The sequence below is a fragment of the Eleginops maclovinus genome, chromosome 21 (assembly GCF_036324505.1).
Source record: "Eleginops maclovinus isolate JMC-PN-2008 ecotype Puerto Natales chromosome 21, JC_Emac_rtc_rv5, whole genome shotgun sequence".
NCBI classification, from domain to species: domain Eukaryota; kingdom Metazoa; phylum Chordata; class Actinopteri; order Perciformes; family Eleginopidae; genus Eleginops; species Eleginops maclovinus.
Genome location: NC_086369.1, coordinates 9,068,481 through 9,094,017, shown reverse-complemented (window position 1 = coordinate 9,094,017; position 25,537 = coordinate 9,068,481). Strand labels below are relative to the sequence as shown.

Below are 25,537 nucleotides of genomic sequence, written 5' to 3'. Positions count from 1 at the left end.
GAACCCAGAAAGGAAATTGGGCAGAATAGTATATACACCATAAGACTAATGATGAAAAATTTACGGGCAGGCAACAGCATGAATCACTGGAGTTGGCTGAAGTTGTGAGGGATACAAAATATTAGACTATTGTCTATGCAATTGAACTCACATAGAACTAGAAATAACCTAAGCTGGAAATTAGTTTTGAAAGAATAAGAAACACACTCAGTCATGCATTTATCAAACAGTAATCCCCTATAAAACCAAGAAACAGTGACTATAATGGTGAAAGTAAGGGTATATGATCCAAGCCATCTCAGCTGATTGCCAAACTTGAACAATCTTGAATCTAATTTTGCATACAAATAAATGATTTAGTAGTTCACAGCTCACTGAGTCTGATGTTTCATCTAATTAGTGTCATGTTGTCCAGTCCCCATTGGACAGCTCTGGTCTATTCACAACGGCAGGTCAAGCAGCGCAGGTTGACGTTTTGAGGGCGCAATATGGTGGAAATAGATGAGGTTCTCTAAGAGTGAAACAATGCATGCACCGAGCCAAACACACAAACTGATTGCACACGTTCACACGCACTTACCTTTGTGCTCAGTTCTATGAAAAGCATCCTCGCCAGGGGATTCAGCTGATGATTCATTAACTCCCAGACATCACTGTTGTATGAGTACCACTACATGATTTTGACATTAACCTGTAAATCCGGCCCAGAGGTCCACTCCACAGAGTGTGATGGTGCATTCTTAATCATCATATAGAATAATACCCATCTCAACTGCTGAACAGAGAACAACACGATGTAGTAGCTTTGTTGAAGGGCAAAAATTAAAAAGAGATGTAATTCCCCAATTTAAGTATTTATAAGTTAAACAAACATATCTCATTTTTATACAGACATCGTTATTACACCCTCATAGTCTTTTGGTTAATTCAGGTGCACATAACCTAATCTGGGGGAGGGAGCAGAAAAAAATAAGCAACATTTACTGTAATAGCTGCAGTCCCTTGTAAACATTCTCAGTAACGCTATAGTGTGATATTTAGCTGCATCCTTTAAAACAGACTTGACAATCCAAATCACTGCATCATTCTGTATATTTGTTATTTTAACCTTGAATTATTATCTGCCCTATTGGGGGCAGAAGAACAAACTTAAAGACCTCATGACACGTGGAAAATAAAGTAATATACATACACACATTGAAAGTACACATACAAAATAGTCACTTGAAGTTGGTTTTAATCATTATGATAGAGAAATTGAGTTTGTACGGCCTTTTAAAAGTGCGATTTTTGCGATCTGCTACCGACCTTCCTATTAGTCAGTCACATGACCTATGACGTACACTCCGGAACGGCTCCTTGGTCAAGACACTATCCCACCTGTCACTCACGACTATCCTGACACCTGTCAACAACATGGATTCTGACAACTCCGATTCATCCTCGGATCCTGACACATTTTTCGAAGTGGCAGAGTCCGACCCAATGCTGGAGGACAATGTGAGGGGCGTTATGCCCTATAGATACGAGCCATACTTGGATGAGTTGGAGCCACAGGGTTCTACGGAAAGTTCGGATGGCGAGGCAGAAGGCGCTGTTGGTGGTGCTGCTGTGGCAGACGGTCGGATGCCTATGGATTTTGGCAGACTACAGCACGTGGAATGGTAACTTCCTTCTTGTTCACTTTTCTGACAATGAACACTCCGTAAGATATTGTACTTTGTAATATCCACCACAACCAGCGTTTGCACCAGCGAGCATGTGTGTGTGCAGTCTGCCTCCTCACCTCCCAGAATTAGCCAAATAGTCACCATTACTAGCCTACAGATCGCAAAGGGCCATTGTTGTTTCCCGGTGCTTGTCATAGTCTTAATCTTTATTTAGTTATGTTATTTTTTTTGAGAGCGATGAAAATACCAATTAGGTCTACTATATTAGTTTGCCCTGCGTCATACTCATACAGTAGCCTATGCTATAACCCAGTAGTAGCCTATGCTATAACCTAGCTCCTGACCAGTGGCCATCCTTCCGCGATTAGGCTAGTTCTACGTCGGCTTTTCACGCGAATCAACCCATGACATTGACACTTTGTAAAGTTCTGTGACAATTGTAAGATTGTTTCAAGCCCCTTGCCTTTATCTGTTATATTTTAGGTGTTCTTGTGGGAGATGTGAGCCAATGCCACTGGTAGTGGAGTCGGTGTGCTGCCGCGAACAGTCAAGAGTGTGCGAGAGGAGAGAGGAGGAGGGAGCAGACACCCGCTGCATCACAGAACATTCTGGCTTTGAGCCAGTTTGTCTGAATCTGCATGTTCTGCGCACCGCACATTTCCACTATCGGCAAGAATACGGGGATGTAGAGGGAAACGAGTGAGTATACAATCCTATTGTAAAATCATTTGTATGGACTAGTAGGAATTGTATGATTTGATATCACCAATGACGTAAATGTATGCGTAAAACGAACTGTCATGTAGGTTACAGTAGGCCTAGGCCTACATCTAAAACACCTGTGTTTTTCTTCTGATTTTCTTTCAACTTTTAGGTGGAAGAGGTACACTGGATACAGACAGTTTGTGCGATGGTGCTACGAGTACCTGGGAAGACATGTCAGGGTCCCCATACCTTCCTGTGTGGTGTGGTGTATCCGGAGAACTTTTCCCTCCATTGATTACAGGGGGTTCCAGGACACCAACAGCCCGTGATGATACATGTATGCTGTTAACTTGTTAATTTTGTTTTTTTAGTTTAAATACATGAGTTTGTAAATACATGAAAATGAATGTCAATACATGATACCTCTGGCTTCACATGAATGTGTCTTCATTTTTACAACTTACAACAGCTTACAACAAATAGGCCTAGCAAATCAATTTACACCTTCACCATGGAAGGGTAGCTGATATTTTTGATCATACGGTGTCTAAGATGTGCTGTACTTCAGGGACAATGCAATACAAGCCCACATGGATAAGGGGGAAAACTGTAGCAACACAGACATACTACACACCCTGTAATGACACTTTTCAGAACACCAAGGTGAGGATGGAGCAGGAGGTTCCCAACACAGTAAATCAAAGCACTCACGGCAAAGATGAAATTAAGTTTGTGTTTATTCCATTCAGTCCGGTTCTCATGTGTACATTTAGGTGTTATTTGTAATGCTAAAGCGGGTCATATGTGCATTGACTGCTGCCCTCTTATCCGGCTTTTCGAATGATGCATTGAGTGGCTCTGTAACAGGGGACGGGTCTGGGATGTCAAAGTCATCACCGTTGTAGTCCTCACCTCGACACATGGCCTCCACCATCCGCATCAGCTCTTCAGCATAGCCTGTTGCAGAGGAATATGGGACAAGGTTCAAATTAATCCAACCATAGATATGACACACGACTATGTACATCTCAAAATACAAATCATATCTGCAATCAACTTTCTATTATGCTTACCAAAAGATGGCTCCTGTAAGACTTTCCTCACAATGTAGCCGCCCTTCTTATACTTTGGATACCGCAGGTTGAACATCATCTCGCCATCGTGTCTGCTCCGCTGCTCCCTGTTGGCATTCTCGTTGAAATGCAAAGCAGCCAGGATCCCTCTAAGAACAGAACACAAACAGAATAATCAGGAACAAGATGACCATTCTTAACAGCGAAACATAAACAAGTCAACCCAAAAGAGCCCATGTTACCCCTCTATTTATCAGGTTGCACTGCCTAACAGTGGCTGCCCAAACCAGGCACAAGGCCCTGACCCTTGCCTACAAAACCACTTCAGGACATGTACATTTCCTGTGCACTGCAAATGTTGCAAGCTGTGATTTTGTCCTCGATTGTAAGTCGCTCTGGATAAAAGCGTCTGGCAAGTGTAATGTAATAGAATGTAATAATGTCCTAAAAGAATGTTTCACGGAATATTTCTTTGATTACCTGCTCTCCATCCCTTTGTATGAAAAGTGGCACATCTTTGGCGCAAAGTGGGTAATCACGCTATGGAATGCTTCGAGGTAGGATGTCTGGTGTGACGGGGACAGGCGTTGTATACAGTGGGGCAAAAAAGTATTTAGTCAGCCACCAATTGTGCAAGTTCTCCTATTTAAAAAGATGAGAGAGGCCTGTCATTTTCATCATAGGTACACTTCAACTATGAGAGACAAAATGAGAAAAAAAAATCCAGGAAATCACATTGTAGGATTTTTAATGAATTAATTGGTAAATTCCTCGGTAAAATAAGTATTTGGTCACCTACAAACAAGCAATATTTCTGGCTCTCACAGACCTGTAACTTCTTCTTTAAGAGGCTCCTCTGTCCTCCACTCGTTACCTGTATTAATGGCACCTTTTTGAACTCGTTATCAGTATAAAAGACACCTGTCCACAACCTCAAACAGTCATACTCCAAACTCCACTATGGCCAAGACCAAAGAGCTGTCAAAGGAGACCAGAGACAAAATTGTAGACCTGCACCAGGCTGGGAAAACTGAATCTGCAATAGGTAAGCAGCTTGGTGTGAAGAAATCAACTGTGGGAGCAATTATTAGAAAATGGAAGAGATACAAGACCACTGCTAATCTCCCTCGATCTGGGGCTCCACGCAAGATCTCACCCCGTGGGGTCAAAATGATCACAAGAACGGTGAGCAAAAATCCCAGAACCACACGGGGGGACCTAGTGAATGACCTGCAGAGAGCTGGGACCAAAGTAACAGAGGCTACCATCAGTAACACACTACGCCGCCAGGGACTTAAATCCTGCAGTTCCAGACGTGTCCCCCTGCTTAAGCCAGTACATGTCTAGGCCCGTCTGAAGTTTGCTAGAGGGCATTTGGATGATCCAGAAGAGGATTGGGAGAATGTCATATGGTCAGATGAAACCAAAATAGAACTTTTTGGTAAAAACTCAACTCATCGTGTTTGGAGGAGAAAGAATGCAGAGTTGCATCCAAAGAACACCATACCTACTGTGAAGCATGGGGGTGGAAACATCATGCTTTGGGGCTGTTTTTCTGCAAAGGGACCAGGACGACTGATCCGTGTAAAGGAAAGAATGAATGGGGCCATGTATCGTGAGATTTTGAGTGAAAACCTCCTTCCATCAGCAAGGGCACTGAAGATGAAGCGTGGCTGGGTCTTTCAGCATGACAATGATCCCAAACACACCGCCAGGGCAATGAAGGAGTGGCTTCGTAAGAAGCATTTCAAGGTCCTGGAGTGGCCTAGCCAGTCTCCAGATCTCAACCCCATAGAAAATCTTTGGAGGGAGTTGAAAGTCTGTGTTGCCCAGCGACAGCCCCAAAACATCACTGCTTTAGAGGAGATCTGCATGGAGGAATGGGCCAAAATACCAGCAACAGGGTGTAATAAACCTTGTGAAGACTTACAGAAAACGTTTGACCTCTGTCATTGCCAACAAAGGGTATATAACAAAGTATTGAGATGAACTTTTGTTATTGACCAAATACTTATTTTCCACAATAATTTGAAAACAAATTCTTTAAAAATCCTACAATGTGATTTTCTGGATTTTTTTTTCTCATTTTGTCTCTCATAGTTGAGGTATACCTATGATAAAAATGACAGGCCTCTCTCATCTTTTTAAATGGGAGAACTTGCACAATTGGTGGCTGACTAAATACTTTTTTGCCCCACTGTATCTGCACACAGCCTCTTGTTCCGGATGATCTTCTCCACTTCAATAGACACCTTCGTATCTGAAGAACATTGTACAAAATACATGTAAATTATGCAACATGATGCAACATGATACTGTGATCACAATCTCTGTAAAATAAACATTAGGAGTATACTAACGACAACTCAGCCACGGTTTACGCTGTTCCCTGCCTTCCAGGACTCCGTGCGCACAAGAAGAGAACAGTCCCTCGAACCCGGTGTGCCTGTTGTGGATGTGATCGATGACTGATGTCCATTTGTCCACCACAAGTTGTCCACTGCCAGGAGGCGTCGAGACCACGGACCAGTACAGATGGTTTATAATACTTCCCACCCAGGGTTTGAGGTCCTGGCAACCTCTAGTTTGTCCAAGGCTCTGCAGCTTCTTCTTGACACCTGAGTAAACATGTGTAGATGAATAAATAAATAGAAATCTAATGTACTGCTTGAAGGTCTTGACTCCAAGGGCATAACTAAAACCCTTTTTAGATACATGAACAGCCTGTAATAGCCTGAAATAGGCCCTGTCCTCCACACACACAAGGATTTCACACATAAAATTTGTCCAAACCCAAAAAATCATATCTTTCAAAAAGGAATGTCAAGGTAGTGCTTCAAGTCTCTCTTAAAAATTACATTAAACAGGTTTAAACATGTTGCACTTACTCTTGGCTACATGCCATATGTCAAACTGGTGCGTGATGTCTGGATGGTCCTCTCTAATCATCATGTTGATGCCTATGTGTCTGTCTGTCACGAGAGTTCCGACATCCACAAAGCCCTGGACTTTCTCAAGGGATCGCTGCAGTCCCACTTTCTCCATGTGGTAGGACCCTCCAACCTCATTGCTCTAAAACATAAAAAGCAGGAGATTTTGATGAGCATAACATTGACTAGTATAAAATTGTCCTTACTACGACAGAAGAGTGTGTTTTCTATACTGGGCAGGACTCACATAGAGGCATAATACATCTGAAATGTACCTGTACAAGTTGTACGTCAATAACAGCTGTTTTCCGGAGCTCCATTGTTGAGTAGGTGCCGTACTTAGCGCAATGCCCTGGGGTGTCGGCACGCCCGTCACCACCACACACGATGGGTTCCCCTTCTGCCTGTAGCAGACAGAGCATGGCAAACTGCTGCTCGCCCCAAACTCGCTTCACAGCTTTGAAAAGCACCTGGTCCTGATGTCTGAAGAACGATCTTTCCGACATCACAGCAACGCCCAATCTGGATAGGACACGCAGCACCTTGGTGACAGTGGCCCCACTGAAGAGAATGGCAGCGGACAACAACACATTCCCAGCTGCTGTTCTGCCGAAGAAAGGTTGACTGTTCCATAGTCCTTGGTTCCCACATCCCCCGCACTGGATGGTGACCTGCAACTGTGTTCCTACTTCTTTACACTGCCAGGACAGTGACCTGCTCCCACAAAGTCCACAGCTGCACCATGTTGACAACAGCGTCACCAGGCATTCCCAGAACACAAGAAAAACGCTACCTGCTGGCGCCTCAGGTGGCGGCACTGGTGGAGTATTGTGTTCAGGACTCTCTTCAGCTGAATCATCAGAGGACGGCAGCTTGTAGTCGGGATCATCTGTCGACATGTTGTCATCTGAGTCAGAGCCACAAGAGGTTGAGTTGTCGGTGTTGTGAAAGCAAAAGCAGTCATCCTCAGTCTGAGTCCCAACAGTGACCATTGATGTAGTAGCCTGCACACCTGGGGAAAAAACAATGTTTAGTATATAGAAATCAGTGTCAGCTTGAAGGAAATCTTCATTCAATACACACAACTTTTTGTGAAGCTTGCTCGCACTAGTAAATTTGTAGATTGTAAAATAGTCTTTTCCTAAGACAGATAGTTTTTCCAACATTCTTGTGTAGATGTGAAAATAGATGTTTGACATAGAAAAGGATTGTCATTAGTGATGTATCTATCTACACAAGATGCAATGCTGAAAAGACCCGTTTCCCCGGACATCTGTTTGGCTAAAATACGTACATAAATGATAAAATACCTTTAGTCCGTCCCCTTCCTTTGAACTGCATAGCCACCGTCCTTGTTGGTGGCCTCAGACACACTTGAACGGAAAAGTCACTGTGCTGATCTTCTGTTGAATTCACCTGAATAAATAAGTAAGTAAATAAATAAATGTGTGTATACATATGTGTGTGTGTGTAAAAGTTAAAAAAAAAACTAAAAAATAGAGTTTCCTTCCAACACAGGTAACCTAGTAAAAAGTAGACCAGTGTATTTGTCTTACAATCAGCTGATTCTGCACTGGTTGAATTGAGTTTGTGGTGGGTCCTTGTTAGGTTTTTAGTGTTTTTCAGTAATGACAGTCCATCTATCTAGTTAGGTACAATGGAGTAAATGGTGTAACGGTTATGTTATATGTGCTACTGTTGTAATTACACCACAAAAGTACTTTTACTTTTAACACCTCTGGAGATGGTGAGGGTGAAGGTCTGAGAGAGGGGGCACTGGCACTTGATATACTGTAATGCTGTGTGTAGTTAGTCAAATAAAATCTTTAGTCAGTAACTTAGTTGACCTGAACGCTTTCCGAAAACTTACATCAGTAGATGGGTCCCCGTCAGGAAAGTCATCGCTTTCCTCTTCAGCAACATACTCAGACTGGCATTCCTGTAGTACCTGAAACATAAATAAATAAATCACAAGATTTAGCGTGAGTTGGAGGGGGAAAAAAACGCTACCGCAAACCTAAAACAAACACTTGAGACTTGACTTTTTGCTAACACTCTGAGGTGAACTTAGCTGAATAGCTAAAGCACTTAGCACTAGTAGCCAGCTGAGCTGAAGTGTTCAGAGCTAGCGCCAACTTCAACTATGAAGAACCACCGCAAGCTGTTTACACAGTGCCAAACACTCATTCCTTTGCATTTCATTTCCCTTCCATTATTAAAATATAGTCCAAAATAAGAAGGTACGTACCTCCAATCTCTGCCTTTTCTCCAGAGCATGAGACCTCCGGCTCTTGACGTCGCCGTTCGCCCCCGGGGCTAACCTCGAGCTTGTCCCTCGATGAAATATACGCGGAACCGAATTGGGCAGCAAAACCTTCTTCAGACGAACATCAATACCAAGCTGCTCCTTCAGAGCGGGGATCGAGTCGTAGCACTCCTCTTCAAAATGCGCTGAGCAAAGTACAGACGACGAGCTTGGCTTCCATACTGTTCCTTTCGGACCAGCTCTTGTCCTACAAACTTGTTGCGTCCAGAGTTCACACAAAGCAGGGTCTTTCGGAAACCGATGAAGGGTAAAACCGTTCTCCCTGGTGTTTGAACAATACGCTGCAACACACCGCTCAGGCATGTTCTCAACAAAAATATTAAGAACAAAACTTTAAAGATGCTAAAACTGCGAGTACGACTTACTGTGACTAGAAATGATCAAGGTCAAGGGTGGCAGCAGGTGCAATCAGGTCTAAAAGCGTTCCGGAGCATACGTCATCTTTATGTTGGAACGTTGTCAAGACACTGGCCTGTGGATTTCAGTGGCTTGCATACAAATTTCGAAAATAACAGAGAACCGGGCATATTTATCACAATTATGTATTTCAAATCGAAAATAAAAGTTATTTTAGACTAAATAAAAAAAGGTAGTCTCTAGGTGTCATGAGGTCTTTAAAGCATAACATTGACATTAGTTTTTAACCTTTTAGAAAGTACAGAAGCAATTACTTGCCTATTTACTGACCTAGTTGAAGCAAAAACAATATTACTATTACTTTCGAGTTTATGGAACATAGCAACAGTACAACCCATGTTCTGGCTCTTTTAGCTCTCTTTTGGTCTCCACCAACTACTAAAATATATATAACTTGCTCTTAGCTACTAACTGGGTCTGACTGTGATTTGGTGCTGGGCCGGTCAAAAGAACATCTGATGCATAAAAGGAGTGCGATCCATTGTTAAAGGTCCCATATTAAACTATATTTTATTTTAACATATAGGGCCATATCTATACAAAACTTGTCTGTGAAGTGTTTTGCTCAAAATACCAAACAAATCACCCATTGTAGCATGCCTCATACCCCTCTATCTCAGCCCTGTTCCTGAAGTTCTGATCCTGTGACTGTAGCTGTAAATTGGAGCTGAGCTGAAGCTGGCCACAACACTTTCGAGCATCTGCATGCAAGTGGTGAGCTCTGCGAAGAGAAAGGTGTGTACCGACAGAAACTCAGCTAAACGCTGCCGTGATTAAATGCCTTATTATGTCCCAAACCACATCAAGCATTATTTCTGAAATAGTATGGAGCTCAAATGTTTCTCTCTCGTGGGTTTACCACAAGGACAGTACCTTTTAAATTACTTCCAAAACGCGTGGCGCATTGTTTCTGATACAGCACATAGCTTGACTTGTTCTTTCTTCAGTGTTTACCACTACAACAGTGACCTTGTATGTATTATATATAACAACTTTACTCTAAATCCCTCCTGCAGACATCTTTCTGAATACACAGACACACAGCTCTGGGAGGGGTTTCATCTAGCCAACTGTATATTGTGGACGATAGGTTGGGACGTGGGCAGGACGTTGCCAGGTGTTCAATGTAAAGCCAGCCCACATTTCCAGTATGATGTCAAGTCTGCATCAAATCTGGATCGACTCCACTGTACCCCCCCATGTGGGTAAGGAGGAAAAGAGAGGGTTGTTTTATTGGTTATAGCCAGTGATGCGCAAGTTACTTCCAAAATATGATATAGTACATATTACTTATTACTGTTTTTTTAAAGTAATAAGTTACATTACATTATTACTGTCTCTGACTGTTACTACTTTTGCGTTACTTTGAGTTACTTTCACCAAAATAACCGCAAATGTATGGTTTTAAATGCTAAAATGTAGTTTATTGCAGCTCAATAATTAAAGTTATCTATCTATCTGGCAGTACATGCTGAAAATTAGAAAAATAGTTTCGAAGTTAAACTCATGCTCCGTTTAAGTGGGCTAAATAATATTTGATACCGGTAACATGGTAGTGGAGCCTCTGCATGGCCCAGTAACCTGCTGTATATGAATGGGTTTCTATGGCAACAATAGCTCACCTTGTCATTGGTGTGTTAACAAGGATTTTGCTGAAAAGAGTTGCATATCTTCAACACTCCGCCACGAGACTCTTAACTTCTCTGGGTTCAAGAGGCATGCAGCCCGAGAGAAAGTTACCTTCTGTTTCTTTGGCCTGAGCGTCCTCCTGTCTTTTTCTTTTCTTTTCGCCGAGCTTTTCTCGTTTCTGCAGCCCTCTTAACCAATAGTAAATAGGCTTACTGAGTTACTATTCTACCTTTAAAATATGTTGTAACTGCGTTACTGAGAATTGTAACGGGTATTATATTAAACAAATTTCAGAAGTAATGCGTTATATTACTGCGCTACAGCAAAAAGTAATACATTACTGTAACTCCGTTACTTTTGTAACACGTTTCCCCCAACACTGGTTATAGCTACTTTAATTGTGACAAACACTAACCTTTGATTAGCTTCTGCTTGATTAGATCAATTAAACACTTTAACCAAACTATTTTAACCTGCGATATAACTAAATAAAAACCTACACATTATTCCTCTGCCTGCAGAATTCTAGTGCTTCCTTGAGAAGTCTCTCTTCATTTGTGGAGCTGCCGTCATGCATCACTTTTATTGGCTCAGCTGTTTTACAGCAATGAAAGCAGTGATATGACTGGGTGAGAGTGTATTCATTTATCACTTATGATTTATATTCTTCTCATCCAGCCATTTTGCACTTTGCAGTGCTTCAACGACATGATGCAAAATAGATTCCCTTCTGTTACCCAAACTAGATAGATGTTGCTACCAGGGTGCGATTTGTAGGGGGGGATGGTGAGGATTTCCCCCCCTCTGGTTTTCCTATCCCTACCTCTGCTAAATTATTTTTATCTCCGGTGGGGACAAGGATTTCCCCCCCTTGATAGCGATGAATGCAACTTAACTGCTAGCCTACTTAAACTCTTAAAAAAAGGGCCTGTCTACTTTTTGCGTTTTTTTCTCCCTAGTTATGCAAGTTAAAAGTCCAATGTTCTTGTCTATGAATAAATAAAAAAAAACATCCCCCCCTCTGTTTTTTTGTCAAATCGCACCCTGGTTGCTACTAACAAATTGATATCAAATAGGTAAAGTCGGAAGCCTAGTTTAGGAAGACTAAGTCTTCAAAAAGTCATTATGTGTCTTTATCCTAACCCTTTTTTCAATTTTGTTATGTCAGGTCATAAATGTCATCAGATTTACTAAATTGTTCCAGACTCAAGTCAAAAGCATCTGACTGAATTTTGCAGGAAGAGTTTTAGATAAATCAGTCGTCAACAGTCCACACTGCAAACAAACAGTGGAACTAGACACTTTGTAGAAGTTGAATGTTATTCTCTGCTTTTGAAGGATGAAACTTCAGCCACATGGTCAAAGAATACAAACGCTTTGTGCCTCATTTTATTCTCTGAAATTTCACAGGTCCCTCTTAGTTCTCATACACCATAGAAGTCAAGATCAATTGGTCTTTTTTATTTTGTAGTATAATTAGATTGCTCTAAAGGAGAACCATTTGATTCCATCCCTTCTGACCTCTACCACAAAGGGGAATGCAGCAGCCAAGAATCCTCTCACCCTCTCAATTGCCCTGCTCAACACCACATGCTGATGCTGGAAAGATATTAAATGCAAGATAAAACAGAGAAACGAAATGCTGTCACTGAGGCCAGAGGCTCTATCAAAATGAATGATAGACTTTCATCATAAACAGGGGAACTCCCTCCTCTACTTGGAAATGCTCAGTAAACTCTAAACTTTTGATGTGAGAGTGTGACAGTATAAAATGGGATTGGATTTAGCGTATCACAAAACACACGGTGACCGCATGATTGGATCATTATCCAGCTTTCCCGTGCTAGCCTGTGGCTGGTTTGAATAAATCAGTATGTGCTATATTTCAGCTAGATAGGGCATTGAAGTCCCCCATTTAGACACTTAGCCTATGTATACTGGCATAATTGGCATTGGCATTAATTATCTGCCCGGAAACAAAGCAATAAGTATTAGAGCAATTTAGTACAATTGGGCAGCAGTGTCCATAAAGCAATATGGAAAGATATTACATTCTACACAATAAACACAAATTAAGTAAATTGTGTATTTTTATTTTGAAATGCTAGCAGACCTTGACTTGATGTGACTCATTTAAGAAAATGCTGAAAACACTAGTAAAATATTCTTAATGCAAACATCAGCATGCTAAGGGTGCTCCCAATGCTAACATTATGGCATAGCTAGAATATATTTATTTTAAAATCGCTAGAGCATTTACTACTTGAATGTTAGAAACTTCTCAAGGCTTTATATTTACACCATCCCTATGTTACTGGATGAGATACGAAGATGATCTGGAGCCAAAAAAAACCCAGAACAAAGTAACACATCCTTGCACAACAGGGTTTATTTTCACCCAGTAGTTGACTACACTAGTATTGAGGATTTGACTCCATCAGCACGAGTAGATCATCAACACCAGTAGGTGCAATTTATCAAAATATGATGGCATCTTTTCTAATATTAACCATGATGTATTCAACTTTTTTATTTACCTGTACTGCTTGCCGTTGGACCATTTATGTGCTTTAGGAGCTGGCAGATTCCTGGCCTACATGTGGGAAATTGCAGAGGTGTATGCACCGCTCTCTCCATCATCCCAATTTGGCCCTTATCACTCCAGTCTTGTTTTGAGTGACACTCTATTTGAACTGTCAGTGAGGGCCATTACCAGGTGAGGATCCAAATGGAGAGAGATAAAAATTGGGATACTCTTCTCCTCATCATGAACACACGTTGACAAGCTCCATCACCAACCAGCTGAAGCCACAGATATGATAGATTTGCAGTATTCCAGTATTCCACAATGTAATAAAACGGATTTGATGATTACATTGCGAGAACTGCTGATGCCAACCTGCGGTCTCTGCCGAAAAATGGAAATTCTGCAAAGTAAATTTGAACATACTGTATTTTCAGAAGAATAAATGTTGTTTAGTTTTCACGTTTAATTAATATTTGTTTAGGCTGCACAGTTTGGCTTTTTTTTTTGCTCTTTGAAACTTGCTTATTTACTGAACATGCTAAAAGGTATTTTTTGCCAAAATAGACTGGTCCAGCTAATGACATGACTTTTGCACCAGCCTTATGTTGTGTTGTAACTTACTAAACAGCAGTGGTGGTAGATGACAGTGGTGTAAGACTGCTTGATATTGGTTTAAATATCACCAATGTAGTCCAATAGTGTTTTTATCATTCAAAACATATACACAATGTACTGAATTATTGTATTGACTTTCAGACACAAGTGTTAATAACATTGTATCTCAAGTGAGTATCATTATATGAAATATATTTGATAGTGAGGACATTTCTGCATTGTGGAGACATGTTGCAAGCTAAATCTTCACAATGAGGTTTGGGTTAAGTTGAAAAAAGCAGACTAAGGTAAGGGATTCACCATACATTGTGATGGTTATCATTATGGTTTGGGCACCAGATTCATGATTTCAATACATAAAAAATATTATTTTAATACAAATTCATTATGTCAATATGCGTCAATACGAGAGAACAAATTGTAACACATTGATCATTTCATCGTTACTTATATAAACACAAGGGAAAAAAAGGGCGTGGAGGCGATTGATGTTTCGTAGGTGGAAGTAGGCAGACCGGGTGATGTTATTGATGTGGGATTGAAAGGATAGTGTGCTGTCAGGGATGACACCCAGACTCTTAACCTGGGGGGAGGGTGAAACAGAGGAGTTGTCGATAGTGAGGGAAAAGCTGTCGGTTTTGGATAGAGTGGATTTGGTGCCGATGAGGAGAACCTCGGTTTTGTTACCGTTTAGCTTAAGGAGGTTTTGAGTGAACCAGGTTTTTATTTCAGAGATGCAATCGGTGAGGGAGGTGGGCGGGAGAGTGGACGAGGGTTTAGTGGTGAGGTAGAGCTGGGTGTCATCAGCATAGCAGTGGAATTGAATGTTGAATTTGCAGAGGATATTGCAGAGGGGAAGGAGGTAGATGATGAAGAGGAGGGGCCCCAGGACAGAGCCCTGGGGCACACCTGAAGTGACGGCGGAAGGGATGGATTTAAAGGATTTGAGTTGAAGATGGAAGATAGCCTGTTGAGGAGGGTGGTGTGACAGATGGTGTCAAAGGCTGCACTCAGGTCGAGGAGGATGAGGATGGTGAGGAGTCCAGAGTCAGCTGCCATTAGGAGGTCATTGTTGATTTTGATGAGCGCTGTTTCAGTGCTATGGAGTGGGCGGAAACCACACTGGAACTGTTCATACAGGTTATTGTGGGATAGGTGAGCATGGAGTTGGGAGGCAACTGTTTTTTCCAGGATTTTGGAGATGAAGGGTAGATTTGAGATAGGACATAAGTTGTTGCAGTCGGAGGGGTCGGCGCCAGGTTTTTTCAGAATTGGGGTGATTGCAGCAGTCTTGAAGGATGTAGGGGCAGTTCCAGTGGTGAGAGAGGAGTGGATGATGGCAGAAATGAGGGGGACCAGAGAGGGGAGGCAGACTTTAACAAGTTGTGTGGGGAGGGGGTCCAGTTGACAGGTGGATGGCTTGGATTTCTGGATGAGTTCTGTGATTTCTGAGAGAGTGGGGAGCTGGAAGGAGGAGAATGAGTGTGTTGATAGGTGAAAGTCTGCTGAGATGCTGAGGTGAGGGATTGATCCAAGGTGCGGGTGGACGTTCTTGATTTTTGCCATGAAAAAGGACATAATGCAGTTGCAGAAGGAGGTTGTGTACAATTGAGGGGGCAGATAGTCCAGGGGTTTGGTGATATTGTTCAGTAGGGAGAACAGTGACTTGGAGTATCCTTTATTGGCAGTGATTAGACTTGAGTAGTAGTGGGTTTTGGTGCTGGCAATGTAGTCCTTATAATGTATGATGTGTTTATCGTACATTTCTTTGTGAATGGTGAGACCAGTTTTTCTATGTAATCTTTCGAGTTGCCGGCCTTTGGCTTTGATGAGGTGAAGATTGGGGGTGAACCAAGGGGCGGAGACAGAGAAAGAAACAGATCTGGTTTTTAATGGAGCAACAGAATTGAGAATATTATGGAGTCCAGTGTTGTAATGAGAAACCAGGTCATCAGGGGTGGATAGACGGTGGTTATCAGGGAGGCAGAAGGAGTGGAAACTTGAAGTGAGAGTGGCGGGGTTAATGTTCTTTGTATTCCGGAATGAGATGAGGCGTGGTGTTTTACAGATGGACAGAGGGAGTTTCAGTGTAAAGGAGAGGAGAAAGTGGTCAGTTATGGGGAGTTCATCAGCTGTAATGTCAAGAGGGGTGATACCAGAGCTGCAGATTAAGTCCAGAATGTGTCCTTTGGTGTGTGTGGGAATCATAGACTGTATATATAGATGGACAGAGTGGCTCCATTCAGCTGTGTTCTATAGAATTGAAGCAACCGAGGCGACGCCATCTTTGAAAATTTGGAGCCAGTTCGAAGTACGCTTGCGCAGTAGAATCTGAAGCATGCGCAGTGAAGAGGAGGTCGCGATCAGACCCGCCCACTCATCGAGTGAAACACGCCCCTTATCGAGTGAAACACGCCCCCTTCTCCGTCCGTTCCCCACCACACACACAGGCCGAGTCCGACTCTCTGGGGCTAAACTGGCTGAAACTATACAACATCGTCTTCAACATACAAATCTATCTGTTTTTCGTTGGTATATGACCATAATCCTTTCAAGGATGTCCGAAAATCTATAGATTACTGTCAAATTAAGTTAACTTTCTAACGTTAGCGGCTAAGCTATCGCTACCGTCATGAGTTCGCTAGCTAATATTAAGTTAATATTCACTTACCGAAAAAACTGCACAGAGCTCCCCTGAGATGGCCTGTTAGTACAATCAACAGCACAACACGACATGACTGTCAATATATAAATGTAAAGTAATAACAGCAAATAAAACAAATATGAGTTGCCTGACAAAAGAACACCACTACAGCCGAGCCTACAGCTACTCTGAATGAAATGAAATGTTGAAGGAGGTTGCAAGCGGCTGCACTGTCAATCAAAGTGTAACCACGCCCCTTTTATATTTATTAAAATAACATTAAAGAAAATAATTTCTCGGGAAAAAGAAAAATGGTGTGATGTGAAGCACCTTGAAAGCTATTTTTTCGAATAAAAAGTTGTGGATGCAAAATTTGTTTTAGGTGAGAAAAGTGACATAGAAAGTTGGTTACTTGCCCATTGAAAATACATGGGAATGGGCGGAGCTACGCATTGTACAGCAGCCAGCCACCAGGGGGCTCTGGACTAGAGCTTGCTTCACTTTTAACGGACGAACCTCTGTCCATCAATATATACAGTCTATGGTGGGAATAGTTGTATGCTGCTGACATCCGAAAATCTCCAAACAGGATGTGAAGTCTTTGGTGAGAGGCAGATTGGTATTGTCCATGTGGAAATTGAAATCACCCAGCAGTATTATGTCTGGTGAGAGAGAGGATAGATGGGTGAGGAAAGCAGCAAAGTCATTAAAAAAGTTACTATTCGGTTTGGGGGGGCGGTAGACAGCAGCAATGATGGTTGGAGTGGGACCACACAGCTCGCAGACAGTGGCTTCAAATGAGCTGGAGACGGGCGCAGTCACCGGGGGGGCTTTCCAGTTCTCGCGGTGAATTATCGCGAGACCCCCTCCCCAACCTGAGCCACGGGGTTGACAGATGTAAACAAACCCACTAGGAGTGGATTCGTTCAGCTGAGAGAAGTCGTTGGGCTGTTGCCATGTCTCGGATAAACAGAGAAAGTCTATCTTACGGTCAGTGATGAGGTCCTGGATGAGATGTCCCTTGCCTGTCAGAGAGCGGATGTTGAGCAGAGTGAAGTTGAGTGAGGTGTTGTCGCAGCTGGTGGTGGTGCTAGCCGACCGAGCTAGGCGGGCTAACACGCTGTGGTCGACAGCCCGGCTGGTTGACCGTGGAAGGCTGGAAGGTTATATCCGGGTGAAGGTGGAGACCTCTGGCGCAGGTCCAGGCAGATGATAGCGCAGCCAGAGCAGGTACCCGTCACTGGCAGGTGAACAGGCAGTAGAAAGAGCCAGACACAGACAAACAGGATGTAGGTCCTAACGGCCCACTTGATGGACGATGATTCAGGCAGCGTGAAGCGTCAAGCCGGGACAGAAACAGGTGAGCTAACAGTGAGTTTAAAAGTAACCGGCGAGCAGCGGCAGCAAGCTGAGCCAGCGTTCACTCGACCCAACCATCATCACAGGAAGTCAGGAAGTCACAGGACCCTGTTGACGTTGTATCATGCAACTTCTTCGATTTATGCAACTGCAAAGAAAAGAAAGCATTGCATTTCCTCATCTAGAATATATTTCAACAACCAACTAGAGACCATCTTGCGATGGGATCCCACCATCCCCAATGTCAGAGGGCACCATACGTGTAAACCCCCACTTCCTGGGCCCTTTCCCTGACCAAATATATCTTCAACTCATCCCAACAATTTTTTAAAATTTAAACCACACACCTCACTACCCATTTGGCGCTATCCCAGTGACAAAAATATATCTACAGACAGACTGAAAGAAATGTAAAGACTTGGCAAAGTACTCAAAACCACTCTTGCGGTTTAGGTTTACCCTGCTACTGTACATTTCTCCTGAACCACATTTGCCATGATGACACCAAACCCCTAGGAAGTGCTCCAGACTTTGAGTAAATATTCGCAGTTTCCAAACAGCGGGTACTACAACTTCCGTATCAGAGACGTCATCCGGCCCAGAAAGACATTTTCCCATTGACTTACATTGGAAAAGAGATGTCTGTAAATCGGTGGATCATTTTTTAAAAACCAAATAAATCAGTCAGTATGAACCATTTTATAGCTCTTATTAAAAAAAAAATAGGTTCTTAAAGGTGTAAAATGCGCTCAAAGATGAATCCGTATTTTTTTTATCTCACCATTCATTCTACTGAGCCGAAGCGGGAGATCGGGGGCGGGGCTTAAGGGGAAACTCAACTGCGCATGCTCTAGGATCTCGAGAGCCAGGCATGATGGGTAATTTATGACGTTTTGCCCTCGAGAATCTCAGGCCATTTTGTCTTCATGCGCCAATGACCAGCTCTCATAGGAATGAACAAGGTCCCGCCTCCAACGCTGTTCTTATTATACACACACACACACACACACACACACACACACACACACACACACACACACACACACACACACACACACACACACACACACACACACACACACACACACACACACACACACAGGGCTTCTCATCTATTTACGTTGTGCCTCCTTGTCTCTCTCTTCTAACCTCTATCCTACTGACTCTGACCAGAAAATCAATATGAGTGTCATCTTGAAGAATGTCTTAATTCCCAAAATGCATTTTGACAAGAGAGTAGCAAGGAGGGGGAGGCTTGTGTTAATTCCTTTTGGGTCGACTTTTGTTAGGCTCCTCTGCTGCTGTCTCAGGGGGAAGGAACTGCATCAGTTAAGGAGACAAGGAAAGGAATACTGTAGGATGTCCACACTTAGAGAGGAGAAAAGGGGACTCACAAGGTGGGGGAAAAAAGCAGCATTGCTGTCAATGCTGGTAAATAATGCAGCCAAATAGATAGCCTTTTGCTGGAATGAGAACAACTCCCGTTTCCCAGTTTTTTAAATTGGCAGACTAAACCAGGGCTAAAACAATTGGTGAATCATTTCTTTCTCTCATGAGGCAATTATTTAGTAACACATACACTGTAAGAACTTGATAAGCTTATAAAAGAGATTATTCTGGAGTCTTCCCTCTTTCTACCATGAAGCTCATTAACTGCCTAATATAACTGTTAAGGCTTAAATGAGTAAATAATTCTGCATGTTATAATGCTTAATCTGCCAATTGGACGAGTTGATTTACCGACTGTTTTTAGTCCTGAGGAGTGCTTAAAGTACTAGTTTGTTTACTCCATTGCTTTCAATGATGCAACAAACCAATTTCCTTGATGTCATTCTGTTAATTTTCATGTCAAATAAAATTGAGTGCTCAAACTCAACCCAAAGTAAAGCTGTATGATATACCAAAATAGTTTTATTTCTTTAACATTTATGGTTATCTAACAAAAAGATTTGTACCTGACGACAGAGTCGGCGCCAGAGCAGATCTACTGGAGGGGCATTGGGTCATTGGCGGGGGGGGGGGGGCTTGCTTGCTTTTGTGACATTAAAAACTCTTTAGCAACTTCGAACTCATCGTCAATTATAGTCGATTGTGACAGATCGAGAATATGCTTCACAGCTGGTAGGAGGGGCATCAATGACCGCTAGGGGGGGCACAGCCCTCGAATGCCCCCCCTTAGCGCCGGCACTGCCTGACGATGGCTTAGATGTATGTTCCTCAGGTCAGTGGCCTTGAGCAATATAACACTTTCTTGAAACTCAATTGTGCAGACATGAGTGAGACTTCACATACAATAGGTGAGAGTTCTAAGTCAATACCTGGTGTCAATGACATTAATCACAAGTGAAGAATCACACCCACTGACCACAGACACTTGCTACAGCGCATCAATCTAGGGGACTGATCAATTGATTTATACTTTAGAAGCCCCATTGCCATTTGATGAGGTCAGACAACGTTTTTCATGAATCTGACATGAACCTGCATCCCCTAATACATCTGGTACAGACACTCAAAGCCATTTTTGGTTAACAAACCACACCAGGGTGGTAAGACAGAACATTTGGGTGGCCAGATGATATTCATGGTGCACAAAGGATGAATTATAATCACTATTATTATCCTTTAAGTTCCATACTCCTTTCAAGTTCAAGTTGGTAGTTCCAGTGTCATGTTGGTAGTATTTTAATAAGAATGGAGCCTACCTCACCATAACTTTCCTTAACTTAACGCAACTTTCCATCTGCTTTTCTTTACTTCAAGTTTACCTCAATTAAAATTGTTAATAATCAAAACATTATAACTTCTAAATATTGTCCTGTTGGCACTGTCATTTTGGAGTGTGACAGTGAGTACTTCAAAGGACCACAGTAGATGGTGCAGCATACCAGATCCGATAGCATGTCTTTAAACTTTTGTTCTATCACAAATGCATGTCTACCAGTGAGAAAAATGCTTTTTATTCAGGCTGTATGAAAACCTCAACAACCAATCTCAGAACCACTTATCCATGTCCATCATATTACCCAAACTGCACCAGGACGCACACTAATCAGTTAATATGTCATTTCCCCAAAACATATTTTATAGCACTGCAAATTAGTTTTTGAACCTGTTTACTAGGGCTGCAACTAACGATTATTTTAATAGTTGACTTGTCAGTAGATTATTTTTTCGATTAGTCAACGATTAACCCCTGCATTCCACCGTTGACATTGGCCTCATGTCGTAGACCAGCATGTTTAGAACACTCTCAGTGAGGAGTCTGGCCATTTGAGGGGTGCAGATGCCTCTCTGCAGGACGAAGTCATCCACAGGCCTTTGCTTTGAATTTCTAAAATGGCAAAATGAAAATAGAAAACATAGTTACCACAAATTGTAGACTTAAATTAATCAATTTTATTGATTTTATCTGACAGATGAATGATTTATAATTAGTAATGTATACACTTATTTATCTACGGTATTTATCTATCTTCCTATCTGTTTAGCATACGTGCAGTCATGCAGAGCTAAATAAAGTTAGGTAGGCGAGGTGACCGTGTGAATTTACAATGTTAACATGAGGGAAGAGGGACACTTAGACTGTAATTTAATGTTCTTATGCAATTGAGTTAACACATTATCTTTCATGAGAGGGCCTAAAAGTAACTAATGTCACTCTGGACTACAGGACGCGTTTTCCGAAAGGTAAACAAAAACCGGCTAATTTACCCATCCGGAACTTCGGGCGCTAGACGTCCTGGGTGTTTGCGTTTAAGATGCTCATGCATCGCCGTTGTACTGCCGTGGTACTGCCGTGGTACTGCCGTGGTAGGCCAGCTCTGCGTTGCAGACAGTACACTTGACTTGTTTATTAGCTTTATCTTCCTTAAAAAATGCCCAGACTTTAGATAATCGCGGTCTCAATTTTACTGCAGTCTGCTCACGCTGATCCGGAGCCTCTGCCATGATTCATCTCTGTTAAACTTCGTCAGTGGTTGGTTTAGGACGCAGATGGTGCAAAGACGAAGCTGCTACTTTTGTTATTTTATTGGCGGTTGGCATCCAACTCGGTGCATTACCGCCACCACCTGTTAAGGGTGTGGCGCATCAATGGGGATTAGGGACTTTATAAACAAAACAATGGGAAAATGAATGGTCCTTTTGCGTCCTCTTCAGAACCGGAAGCAGTAAAATGCTAATCCGCAGCATACAAAATGACGGTGGTGGCTTGCCAACTCTATTGCAATTTCATTTGCGTGTGTTCTAATGAGTCATGAGTTAAATGCCTTGGTTGCCCAAATAATACCACACGTCGACAACTACATTTCGCGTCGACAAAATTTCATTGTCGACTAGTTGTTGCAGCTTTACAGTTTACCCATATGCTTTAAGCTTGTGGTTTCTGCCGGGCTTACTGCTTGTTACAAAACATCCTGTTTGATTTTGCTGCTATGCATGCATAAGATGAGGTCCACATAAAATATTTTTCACATTTGGAGTTCTGTGGCTATTGAGTTAATACAGTAGATGGGCAAAAAGTCTTGGCTTGGAATGCTGGTGGGCCTTTAGGTGTTAGATGTCAGTGTTTGTTTCTGTCTCTTATGAACTAATTCAATAAGACACAATATGGAATATTTTTACAGACAGTTCACACTTTTAGAAGAGGCTGGAGAGAATCTGTAATGACATTTTCACTAGTGAGTTTCCCTTCTGCATGCCTCTCTGTCTGACCTACCGTAGAACGGGAAATCCACCATTACAGAGCTCAATTCAAATACATGTTGGTAACATCAAACTACGGGCTATTTTCCATGCTTCGCCCACTCTTCATACATCTGTGACTAACTTTTTGAGACAAGACATTTCCTGTCATGCATATTTACTGGGCACCAATATCAACAATCCTCTCACTCTAATTCTGCCACCCCCCAGCTCAATACCAATGAGAGAAAAACCAAAGGAATCCCCAGGGGGATGCGTCATGCGCTTAAAAAGCTCTTACTTCCACTCAGCTCCACCACCCTCACCTCTTTTCCTTCCAAAATCCATTACACATTTTGAGAATTGTATGTTTTGTCCAGGCATTTTGGGACCACGTTTACAGAGAAACTGTGCTTTATGACACAAATGTTCTGGGGTTTAGTTTGGCTGAGCATTTAAATGTCCCCACTTATGCAAAATGCACTTTTTGATGTCTTTTATACACAAATATGTGTCCCCGGTGTGTAAGTAGACTCACAAAGTGTCAGAAAACCCAACAACCCTCTCTCTTTTCTTCCTTACCCACATGTCTAAAAACAGGGGGTAAAAACGAGCTGATCCAGATTTGATTTGCTTATGACGTCATAAGGAAAATGTGGGCTGGCTTTACATTGATCTCCTGGCAACATCCCACCCACGTGACACGTCCCAACCTATCATCCGCAGCACCTCTGTGTGTCTGTGTTTTCAGCAGGATGTCTGCAGGAGGGACTTAAAGTTACATATATAATACAAATAATGACGTGTATCTAGCGGTAAACACTGAAGAATGAACAAGTCAAGCTAAGTGTGTTGTGTCACGTCAAATCTGTTAGTTATGTTTAATCAAGTATTTATGTCATGTCAAGTCAGGTTTTTATGTATTCACGTCATTTCTGTCATGTCTAGTCAAGCCCCTCTGTTTCATGTCATGTCTTGTTTTCCATTTCCTGTTTTATTTTGTACTTACCTCTGTCTCTCATTTCAGGCCCTGTTACTTCCTCCCTTTGTGTGTTTTCCCGCCATCGTCAGTGTCAAATATGATTATGGCCTATATGATAACAACCAGCCAGTTCTGACTGGTGACACATTTATTCTGCACCACAACAGTGGATATGCCATGTGTTATTATGCCATAATAATCAGCAGTAAACCTGGCTGCCATCACCTTTATCATTCAGTTCATGTGGAGTAAAAAGCAAACTCTCTTTAGTAATAACAATCATCCTCTCCGTGTTGGCAGAAGATAATATCATTGACAAGACCTTACCCAGACAGAAAAACTTAAAAAAGCTCTCCCCACAAGGACTCCTGCTGCTGCTGCATGCTGATGCTCAGCAGAGATTGGTTTACGAAAAAAAAGGACATTTTAATGAAAACACTGAATGGCCTTTATTATCGAACAAGGGAGTAGACAACGAGGCATACCTATGGGTTCTGTTTGTGCTCAGCACATATAATGCAAAATCAATTTTCTCCAAAGTACGCCAGAGACTATCCCTGTTGTGCAATTATGTATGTCAAATACAATCATTGGGCAATTCCCTGTGTCCTCTTTTTTTATGAACTCCAAGACAAAACAGCATTGTTCGGTAATTTTTTTAACAGTTATAGTGTTAGATTCAGGACACAAACCTGTCTAATAAGAACAATTGGACTCTCATATAGCACACAAGGGTAGGTAATGACTTCTGTTGCAACACATTTAAGAACCGTCTTCAGTTGAGTACAGTGAAAACAACAACAGTGCAATAGAACACAATCCAATAAGCAATGTAATCCATCTAACACATTCTACATCGTTGAAGCTTATTATATTACGTTTTAGTGTTGTTTGAGGTGTAGATTTGGCTGTTATTATTTGTTTGGTTGTGATTTTTGGTGGTGCAATAGTTAATTGGATAATATTTTCATGTGCTTGTGTTCTCTGGGCAAGAAATAGAAACATGAGCTATAAACAATATTTGACTGGGTCTAACCACAAGAGAAACAGAAAGTTTGACTATCAGGCAATCCTCCAATCTGGGATCAATAGAATGTTTTTTTCTCACTGAAGTATACCTTAATGATTACTATGCGCAGAATAAAACGGCCTCTCTTTTTGCTAGTGAATCCAATCACTTTCTTTTTTGTTTGATTGTTGTTGAGTTGTTTCGGTGAGTTGGTTGGCAGAGCGACTTATTTGGGCAAATTCAGTATGGTATTTATAGTAGAGTTTTTCCACTGAAAACCTCTGAATGCTTGTACTTGCCCTATGAGGTTGATTAGCAGCTTTGGAACATAATTGTACATTTATATACATACAAACTATGTTGATTTTGGTCATTGTCATTGTGATTCACTTTTGGTTTTTATTTTCCTTTCCTAAATTGATCTGATCTGAGAATAATTTCCTTGCCAAATAAAATGTGACTCATTGACAATTATTTGTGTGGTTTAATTGTATTTACTCTTTACACATTTTTTTTTAAACAAATGTGTGCAATAATCAGAGAGAAAGACTAGCATTGACCTCCCTTTCTATGTGTTTAACCTTGTGTTAATCTGACAGCATTCAGTTCAGAATGTGTTGGAAGACAAATGTTAATGTCACAAGGTCTATCCTGATATTTACACATTAAAACAATACATGTGATTTGTATCACATTCAGGTAAAGAGACACATCTCTAAAAAGGTCTTTATTTTGAAAACCAACCAAGCAGAATTATGTCCGATTTTCTAGATGAAACCTGAACCAATCCCTGGCATGCTGGAAGTGCCCTCAACACTTCGCAGTGGTTGTGAGTCATTTGGTTTCTATATAAAACCAGTACACTAAAAATAACTGTCTTTTGTCTGCATGTATCCTCTTAATATATTCACCCATTCTCTTTTTGAGGGTACTTGTAGAAAAGGCTTCATATTACTTTAAAGCCT

At 41.8% G+C, this 25,537-nt stretch overlaps 2 protein-coding genes across 2 annotated transcripts; one reads left to right on the top strand and one right to left on the bottom strand.

Annotated features, from left to right (window-relative positions):
- The first annotated feature begins 1,149 nt into the window (after positions 1 to 1,149).
- On the top strand, positions 1,150 to 3,333 carry LOC134858098 (uncharacterized). Its single transcript, XM_063873977.1, has 3 exons — positions 1,150 to 1,664; positions 2,154 to 2,369; positions 2,545 to 3,333. Exons 1-3 carry the CDS (start codon positions 1,417 to 1,419, stop codon positions 2,702 to 2,704), a joined length of 624 nt encoding a protein of 207 aa, XP_063730047.1. The 5' UTR covers positions 1,150 to 1,416; the 3' UTR covers positions 2,705 to 3,333.
- Positions 3,334 to 5,625: 2,292 nt separating this feature from the next.
- LOC134858144 (uncharacterized) lies at positions 5,626 to 9,207 on the bottom strand. Its single transcript, XM_063874050.1, has 7 exons — positions 8,627 to 9,207; positions 8,249 to 8,326; positions 7,689 to 7,794; positions 6,654 to 7,390; positions 6,337 to 6,520; positions 5,809 to 6,066; positions 5,626 to 5,708 (listed from the first exon to the last, which is right to left on the bottom strand). The coding sequence occupies exons 1-7, from the start codon at positions 9,005 to 9,007 to the stop codon at positions 5,626 to 5,628; spliced, it is 1,827 nt and encodes a 608-aa protein (XP_063730120.1). The 5' UTR covers positions 9,008 to 9,207.
- Positions 9,208 to 25,537: the final 16,330 nt, after the last annotated feature.

What these genes read in the sequence shown, in the direction of transcription:
- LOC134858144 (XM_063874050.1), bottom strand. Translation starts at nt 9,007, where the DNA reads ATGCCTGAGCGGTGTGTTGCAGCGTATTGTTCAAACACCAGGGAGAAC. An exon ending in ACGGGGACCCATCTACTGAT is followed by an intron (nt 7,795 to 8,248) that starts GTAAGTTTTCGG and finishes TTATTTATTCAG; the next exon opens with GTGAATTCAACAGAAGATCA. An exon ending in TTGACGTACAACTTGTACAG is followed by an intron (nt 6,521 to 6,653) that starts GTACATTTCAGA and finishes TTTATGTTTTAG; the next exon opens with AGCAATGAGGTTGGAGGGTC.
- LOC134858098 (XM_063873977.1), top strand. Translation starts at nt 1,417, where the DNA reads ATGGATTCTGACAACTCCGATTCATCCTCGGATCCTGACACATTTTTC. An exon ending in AGACTACAGCACGTGGAATG is followed by an intron (nt 1,665 to 2,153) that starts GTAACTTCCTTC and finishes GTTATATTTTAG; the next exon opens with GTGTTCTTGTGGGAGATGTG. An exon ending in GGGGATGTAGAGGGAAACGA is followed by an intron (nt 2,370 to 2,544) that starts GTGAGTATACAA and finishes TTCAACTTTTAG; the next exon opens with GTGGAAGAGGTACACTGGAT.